The 8,647-nt window shown below is 52.7% G+C and overlaps 1 protein-coding gene across 2 annotated transcripts in view; it reads left to right on the plus strand.

Moving 5' to 3' along the window:
• Dnajb6 (DnaJ heat shock protein family (Hsp40) member B6) overlaps positions 1–4,982 on the plus strand; it is a 64,661-nt gene extending 59,679 nt beyond the window's left edge. For both annotated transcript variants that reach the window (XM_008847275.3, XM_008847276.3), the window contains exon 10: positions 3,679–4,982. In XM_008847275.3, the coding sequence (XP_008845497.1) occupies positions 3,679–3,761 (83 nt within the window). In that variant the 3' untranslated portion in view covers positions 3,762–4,982. The remainder of the gene's footprint in view (positions 1–3,678) is intronic.
• Positions 4,983–8,647: the final 3,665 nt, after the last annotated feature.

The raw sequence follows: 8,647 nt of genomic DNA on the forward strand, positions 1-8,647 counted from the left end.
GAGGCCACCCCCTTTCTGTACCTGTCCTGCCTGGCCCCGAGGCCACCCCCTTTCTGTACCTGTCCTGCCTGGCCCCGAGGCCACCCCATTTCTGTACCTGTCCTGCCTGGCCCCGAGGCCACCTCATGCTGGTATCACTTCCAGCGTCACTTTCTAGACAGACCCAGTCAGGTCCTCAGCAGACTTCTCTCAGGTGACCCTCGGGTGAGGTGGAGGCCCAGCGTCTCCCTCTGTGCTCATGACCCGACTGTCCACTGTCCAGCCCATCCTTAGCCCACAGAGCTTGCGGGGTCTCCAGGTGTACTCCCTGCAGAATGTTCTGGGTGTTCAATGTGCACGCATGGAGCTAACCAAGTCAGACTCAAGTCCTGTATCTGTCGTTTCATAGTGAGATGGGTTTGTGCCCCTGACCACTATAGTAGGCAGAGGCCTGGAGAGCTGGTCCGTGTCATAGAGTGCTCCACCGAGAGCACAAGATCCTTCCTTGGAACTGTGTTTAAAAAAAAAACAACAAAAACTTAAGTCCTTTTTGGGCCTCAGATAAGAGAGTGAAGCAGATCGCCCATTAGGGTGTTTTTTTTTTTTTTGAGACAGGGTCTCCCTGTAGCCGCAGCTGGCCTGAAACTCACCATGTAGACCAGGCTGGCCTTGAACTCACAGAGATCCACCTGCCTCTGCCTCCTGAGTGCTGGGATTAAAGGCATGTGCCTCCTCGCCCAGCATCCATTAAGGTTTTGAGAGCAAAAAATGTGCCACAGTTTCCCATGGGTGGAGTGTTGCCGGGGCCTTGGGTAGCCAGCATAGGCACCCTGCCGTGGGGTGATAGCAGCTGGAGACATGGATGACTGGACATGAGGCCGGTGCCACCAAGTGGCCAATGGGCAGGTTTGTTGGACTGCACTTGGGAAGCCTCACGTGCCTCATGGGGCCTGTGGACACCTCCACAATGTCCTTTCCACTCCCAATACTGGATCGAAGGGGACTTGGGGAGGGATCACTACATGCAGAATAGGGTAGGGTTGTAGAGTTCTTTTTCTCCAAACACCCTGATTGAACAGTAGGAAAAATGCCCTGAAACAGGCCTGTGAGGTGCCTCACATCCTGTCTCTTGAAGAGTACAGGGGCAGGCCTGCCTGGGGGGCTGTTTACTGGTATGTGGGCCTCCTATAACAGGAGCCGGACAGGGAGTGTTGACAGTAGTATATGGCCATCCTCCCGGCCCTGGTCCTGTGCTGTGGCTTCCAGAGAGGTCTCTGCCTGTTAAGGAAAAGCTGACCAGCGAAGGCTGAGGAATCTGGGGAGTCATTCTTCTGTGAATTTTTGTTTTTTTGAGACAGGGTCTCCTTGTAGCCCCAGCCGGCTTTGGAGCTCACTATGTAGACCAGGTTGGCCTTGACTCACAGAGATGCGCCTGCCTCTGCCCCCCTCCCCAAGTTCTGGGATTAAAAGCATGTGTCACCAACATGCCCAGCCTCTTCTGTGATCTTAACTTTGTCAATGTTGACCTTTTTGTGTGCATGTGGTGGGGGAAATAGTAGACGTGAGTCCAGTAGGAATTCTCGGTCACATGACGAAGAATGGGTGAGGTAGTCTCCCTGTATTCCCTGGAGCCTGGGGTACAGGAGCACCTGGCAGGACTCTGGACATAGCGTGGCTTCCTCTAGTGCTGTCATGTTTGGGGTCTTTAGCGCATGAAGGAGCCATGCCTCATACAGAAAAACGTGACCAAACCCCCTTCTCTTACCCTCTTCCTCAGAAATAACGTGCTTGGAACTGGGGTCGTCCAAACTGCTGCTGGTGCTACACAAGACTTTGCCCCAGACAACAAAGCAGCAGAAACACAACTGTTCGGAGAAATTAGAAATTTAGGTGCAGCACAAAAGTTCCTGCCTTCCAGGGCAATAAACTGTGACCCCTGAGTAGGATGGTCGCGCTCTACTATAAGTCATCTCCCTCCCCGTAGCCAACCCAGAGGCCTTTGCAGTCTGGCACTCTGGTGTTGGGATCAGGTGGGTGAAGCCCACAGCTCCTCAAGGCCTGGCAAGTTGCCTCCTGAAATAGCGAACTCTGTCACGAGCTAGGATGGCCCTGGGTCAGGCTTCCCCACAAGCTAGCACAGCCTTAATAGTTCTGTCATTTTTTGCTGGATTTGCTAGTGTTGGGCAAGTTCTCTTTAAAAGCACACAATGAGGCTAGGTGTGGTGGCACATGCAGAGGCAAGCACATCTCTCTAGTTCAAGGCCAGTCTGGTCTCTACGTTGAGTTCTACAGTGAGGAACTTTGCCTCCCAGAGTGTGAGCTATCCCAGCTCCAGCTCTCACTTGGCTGTCGGTGGCAGAGCTGCAGAGTACAGCTAGATGTAGCCTGGCCCTTGAGGCCAGGAAGGGAGTTTCTAGATTAAAACAAGCCTCACCGAGTTGTCCCCTGGAGAAGGACTTACCGAGCGACTCAGGCCCCCAGGAGTTTCATGAGCGGGGACTGTATTCACCAGAATGTCTGTGGCCCTTGTCCAAGCCTTGTTGGCGATGGGGTAGGAACAAATGCAGTATGACTTGCTGGTCTTTTTTTCTTGTGTTGGGGGTAGAATCCTGGGCCCTAATGTGCTAGGCAAACTCGGTACCACTGAGCCGGTCCCAGCATGTGCTAGTGTTTCTTTGCTGCTCTGTGGCCTTGAGTTGCTGACTTTGAAAGCCTGTTCTACAGAGGGCAAGCCGCACTTTGGTGGAGCCAGCAAATCACTAGGTGAAGCTTTGGGAGATGACTAGTGGCATTTTGCATTTATGGATTCTACACACAGTGTGAACTGTGAAGAAATGTGGCCATTAATAAGGGAGATAATTCAACATGAAAAAATTCATGAAGGAGATACCAAACAAACCCTCTTCTGCCTGCTGAAGTCAGTCCTGCCCGGCAGTGCTGTGGAGCGTGGTGCTCTTTAGAGTATAACATGGAGCTCACAACTGGAGCCTGTGTTTAACCCGGCTGTCAGCCTGGCGCTTGTGCTGCTAATGAAACTAATGCATGCGCACACACGTGTTTTCCTGTTGTGTTTAGTGGGTGTTCACGAGAGTTCTGACACTTCTATGAATGTGCTTCTAGAAGCTGGTTTTCTAAAATCTCTTTTGTGACCCTAGTTCCAGACCAGGCCCGCATCCCACCCATCCTGGTGTGGCCTGGCTCTAAGACAGCTTCTGCAGGACTGAATTTTCGGTTAGCTTGACTGTGTCCAGAGACTCAGCTTCTCTTCATCTACTGTGGCCTCCTTGGCTGCTCAGGCCATGCACTTGTTGACTCTGATGACAGGGAAGATGAGAGAGGTTTGTTTTCAGGACAGAAAGGGCCTCCAGGGAGAATGGGCTGCTCCCTGCAGGAGACACTGCCGAGGGCCTGACTCCTGCTAGTGTAGGCCAGGTGACAGGGCTGTGGGGGCTTCTGAGCACAGGGCCCTGCTCCGGAGCTGGCTCCTGGCCGGCCGCTGGGTGAATGGAGAGAGCTTGGCTGTGAGTCGTTCACTTCCTGTGTGGTGGTCCTGTTCTCTGAGTGACATGGAAGTTCTTCGATGCGGTTTAGATGGGGATGATGAATGGCTGTTCCGGGTAATGTGGGGAAGTTTCTAGTGACGCGCCTCGTGGGAAGCAGTTGCTGCTGTGCAGTGTTTCACAAGCCCTGTTTCCGTAGGGCTCAAAGAAGGTGCCAAGAGGAAGAAGCAGAAGCAGAAAGAGGACTCAAAGAAGAAGAAGTCGACCAAAGGGAACCACTAGGCTGGACCTGGCGGCAGCCGCAGCAGCCGCCAAGCGTGTGCCACTGCGCATGGCAGCGGTGTCCTTTCCGCGCTGCCCAGGGCCACCTTGCTTAGCAGGATTACGGATCATGGATCGGTAGGATCAGGGGCGTTGGAGATGGAGAGGACAGTCTCGGGTGGCCTGTGGTACAGTCTCAGCCTGCAACTGCTTTTCCCCAACACTAAATCCTTAGCGTTTCCTCCCGAGGTGTAAGGAGCTGCCTCATTCTTTTCAGTGCTTTGAGCACTGAGGTATTTGTAGATGTGGGGAGCACGGCGGGGGCCCAGCAGGGAGCCGGGTACCTCTTCATGGCAGGACTGCCCCAGCCGTGCTGCCGTGTGGTTAGAACGCAGCTGAGTACGGCACAACTTACAGGTAACAAAAGCTGCGCCTTCAGCCGTGGCTGTCGGGCTCTCCGTTAGGGCGGCCTGGCTACACAAGCCATCCAGGGTCACTTCAGATGTGGTCGTTCCTTTCATTTATAACACTCTTAATCCTCGCCAGGGAGGCCAAATTCACACCAAATATTGTTTGGTTTTTTTTGTCTAAAAATCTCATCTTCTTGGAGCAAGTTACCCTTTTTCCATTAATGAGACTGTTCAGCAATGCGATCTCTAGCTTTCCTAAGTCCGGTTCATGCTGGGGAAACCAGGATGGTTATTTACACAAACACATGTGTGCACACCAGTGTGTGCAAAATAATCAGCTGTCAAGAAAGAAGCTTGACCCCAGTTCTGGAGTTTGCAAACGCTGATCCTTTTACAAAGCACTGTACTGTTGCACACGTCGGGTGTCTGCATGCCGCGCCGCAGCCTAACCTGCCGTTTGGCTGAGCACCACAGTGGTTATGGTGCTGTGTCACTTTGGGCTGCGTGTTCCTCTTGGGATGTGTCCATCCAGCTGGGAGGGTCTGCTTGCCTGCTGCTTTTCCCCTTGTCCACTTGTGGGGGGGAATCAGGAAAAGTGTTGGTTGGTGTGAAATGCCGGCAGTGTGGACAGGGCCAGGAGCCCGGCGCAGGGTCACCCGAGGTTTGAGGGGCGGTCATGAAAAGTTTGCTGTGTTTGCTTGGTTTTGGTGTGGGAGGTGGTATGGGCAGACTCCGTGGAGTGTGGATTGGTATTAATGTGTGTTGTGGAAACTGACCCTCAAAAGGAGTAATGTACTTAATGCTGCCGACGTAAATAAAGTGTGTTACCGAGGCCAGCTCTCCTGTGATCATTCCGGGCCAGTAGCTTGCACCATTTGTAGTATGAAAATAAAAGCAGGTCTTTGATATGTTTAAACTATTTTTATACATTTATTTGATTTTTGTGTATGTGCTTGTGTACACATGTGTGGTGTGCCATTGCACACATGTGGAGGTGAGAGGCTAACCTGTGGGAGTTGGTTTCCTTCTAGCATGTGAATTCCGGGGACCTAACTCGGGTCATCCATCAGATTTGGCAGCAAGTGCCTTTGCCCACTGAGCCAACTTGCGTCGCTGGTGCCTCTGCGCTCAACTGTGGAATATAAAGTGACATTTTGAGGGCAAAGATTGTGTTGCTGACCTGTGCAAAGGCTGTGTGGACAGGCATCCTGACCGTGCGCGCTGGGAGCCAGGAGGAGAGGCTTTTCTCCGCCTGGCCTCCGGACTGGCAGTGTACTGTTCAAGACTTGGTACCGAAGAAGAAGCTGGGGTGCTTGTGTTCTGGAAGTTGCCCCCACATGAGCGAACACTTCAGATGAGCTCCTTTTCCACTCAGCCCCCAGCCTTGCTGGTGATGTCCTGGTCACAGAGGGTTTTCCTCAGCCATACCAGCTCCTTCAGGGCCGGTCCCAGGTTGTGTGTGCGTGCGTGTGTGCGTGCGTGTGTGTGTGTGTGTGTTCATGTTCATGCACCTGTACACAGGTGGTAGGGCTTGTCTCCTGTATTGGATGGAAGGTGAAATTCAAACTTCGGCTCCACAAGAAGGGATGTGCAGATGGCCTGTGGGGCTGAGGGGAGGGAATTTAGGGGTTAGGCTTAGTCCAGGGTCTGCCTGGACCTTTCCACCTTTGAGGAGGTGAAGGGCTATAGAGCCCACTCTGTGCATGAATGAACACAGACACTCTTGAAATGCTTCCACAGCCAGGAGCACTGGCTGGGATGGAGCACTGGCTGGGATGGAGCACTGGCTGGGATGGAGCACTGGCTGGGATGGAGCACTGGCTGGGATGGAGCACTGGCTGGGATGGAGCACTGGCTGGGATGGAGCACTGGCTGGGATGAAGCAGTGAGGGCTCAAGGTACAGGCTGCTGTGTCTCGCGGCTGTAGGGCAGGTAGGTGGAAGCCCAAGAAGTGAGGATGCGCTCCAGAAAGGCTCTATAGCTGCTGTCTCAGGAACTTCATGAAAAGTGACAAGTTCAGTGAGGCGGGAGGGACCCAGATTCATCCCATTTGGCTTCTGATTCTAGTCCCTGCACCCCTCCCCAGCAGTTCTCACTGCTGTGGGTCCTGCCTGGCAATCGGGTTCATCTGGTACCCTTGGGACTTGGTTAGAGCAGCTCCTACCACTGGTAAAAGCGTTTCCCTCCTCACTCTATCCTGCCGAGGGTCCTGTGTGAACATCCTCATAGCCATTTTATCCAAAGTTGATGGCTAGGCCTGTGATCAGCTACTGCTCTTGCGATGTTTCTGTCAACTAGTCCACTCAGTGCAGTGCCACCCTGTACCTAGAAGCCATGACGGGTACATGGGAGTCAGCCCAGGATTGGCCAGATAGGTAGCAGGCTTTGGGCTCTATGTGGACAACCTGTCTGCTTCTCTTAGGGATCCCAGAGGAGCAGGTCTGGGACTGTAGTGGCAGCCTCCCACAATGTTCTGGCAGTACCTGTGGGCCGGCAGGTGGCCTAGCCTTCCTCAGGAATGCATGATAGCCCTTTGTGCCATCCTCTAGCCCTTGAGCCAGCTGTGCATCTCAGTGAAAGTGCTGTTCCGTCACGGTGCTGTCTTCAAACCCAGGGCTGCCAACTGTGGGCAGCTCCCAGCCAACGAAGTCACTGGCCCAGGAGCTGAGGTGGAGTACCTCGTACCACCTAGAAGAGCTGAGACCCCACCCTTCCCAGCACCCTGGCCACCCTCGAAGGTAAAATAACATCGGAACACCCCCCTCTTCTCAGATAATAGGCTGAGGGACATGGCTTGTCTCTGGATCCTGGTTGGACATAGACGAAGAATGGCCAGTTGTAGAGGACCCAGGGATTGCTTGGGAGAAGTGGCTTCTGCAGGGAGCCCAGGGAGCCCTCTCACCCATCCAGCAGAGTAGGTGACCCTGTTTAAAAGCTTTGCCATACACCACTTTAAAAAGTTTCCACCCTGGCCAGGCATGGTGGCGCACGTCTTTAATCCCAGCACTGGGGAGGGAGAGGCAGGAGGTTCTCTGTGAGTTCAAGGCCAGCCTGGTCTACATAGTGAGTTCCAGGCCAGCTGGGGCTACAGGGAGACCCTGTCTCAAAAAGACCAAAAAAAAAAAAAAAAAAAAGTTTCCATTCTGATAAGGTGTGTATAGCATAAAATGTGCCATTTTAGCATTTTTAAGTGTGCAGTCTGCAGCCATCCTCATCACCCACCGCCAGAATGTTCTATTCTTCCTACGTTGAGGTCTGACCCGTTGACATACTTGACTTTCCAGCCCTACCTTCTCATTAGCTCCTGGCACCCACCACCCACCTTCCACCCAGACCTTAGAATTTTTATTTTGTTTTTTTATTTTATGTGCATGAGTGTTTTGCCTGCACATACGTAAGTGCATCTGTGTCATGCAGTGCTGGAGGAGGCCAGAAGAGGGTGTCAGGTCTCCTGACACTGGAGTCAAGCACAGTTGTTAGCCACCATGTGGGTACTGGGAACTGAACCTGGTCTTCTTCAAGAGTAGCCAGTGCCCTTAACTACTGAGCCATCTCTTTGGAGACAGAGTCTCACTGTGTAGCCCTGGCCGGCCTGGAACTTGCTATGTAGACCAGGCTGGTGATCTGCCTGCCTCTGCCTCTCAAGTGTTGGGATTAAAACCTCCATGCCAGGCTTTTTTCTTACTTTATTTTTTTTAAGTATAAAAGAGCTGGAGTATTTTTTGTGGTTGTTTTTGTTTTGCTTTTCAGTGCTGGGAATTGAACCCAGGGCTTCATGCATACCGGGTAAGCACTCTACCACAGAGCTATATGTTTCCACTGGCCACTGGGAATTCCACACTCAATCCATAGGCACACTGTGTAATGTTCAAAGCATGTCCGTCTCTGGTGTCTGCCATTCTATGGTGTGTATCTGTCCCCTTAGGAACCACGAATCGGTGTACTCCCGTGGTATTTGTCCCTTGGTACCGGCCTGCTTGTGGAGAACAGCATCTTCAGGGCTGTGTCAGAATCCCTTCCTTTCTGAGGTTAGTGTTGCATCAGTACTTGTGGACCTCATTTTAATCACTCACCCATGGGCAGATGTGGCTTCCTCCTGAGCTGCCTAGTCCAGTGGTCTCTGGGAATGTCCCATCTCCAGTAGAGGCATGTGCTATGTGTTTCTGTTCTGTGCCCTTTATTGGCTAGTAGGGTCTGGGATGAGGGCAGGAAGGGATGTGGGGTTTCCCTGGGTGCCTGTGGAGGGACTTGGTGCTTAGCAAGTTGCCTTCCTGGTGCCTCACTTGTCTAGTCTGGACTCACTGCCCCATCAAGGGCCACTGAGGCTAGAACTTTCTCTGGGTATTTGGTTCTGTCCAAGGATGCCTAGCCTTCCGCACCCAGACCTCAGTGTCACCAACCATCAGGTATTACTGAGAGTTGTCTCTCTTGGAGGTCATGTGCCAGACCTTTATTATATTTTGCCCAGCTACTGAGCACGGGGTCCCCCAGCCCTAT

Source organism: Nannospalax galili, unplaced genomic scaffold (genome assembly GCF_000622305.1).
Source record: "Nannospalax galili isolate Female #2095 unplaced genomic scaffold, S.galili_v1.0 scaffold302, whole genome shotgun sequence".
Taxonomy (NCBI): Eukaryota; Metazoa; Chordata; class Mammalia; order Rodentia; family Spalacidae; genus Nannospalax; species Nannospalax galili.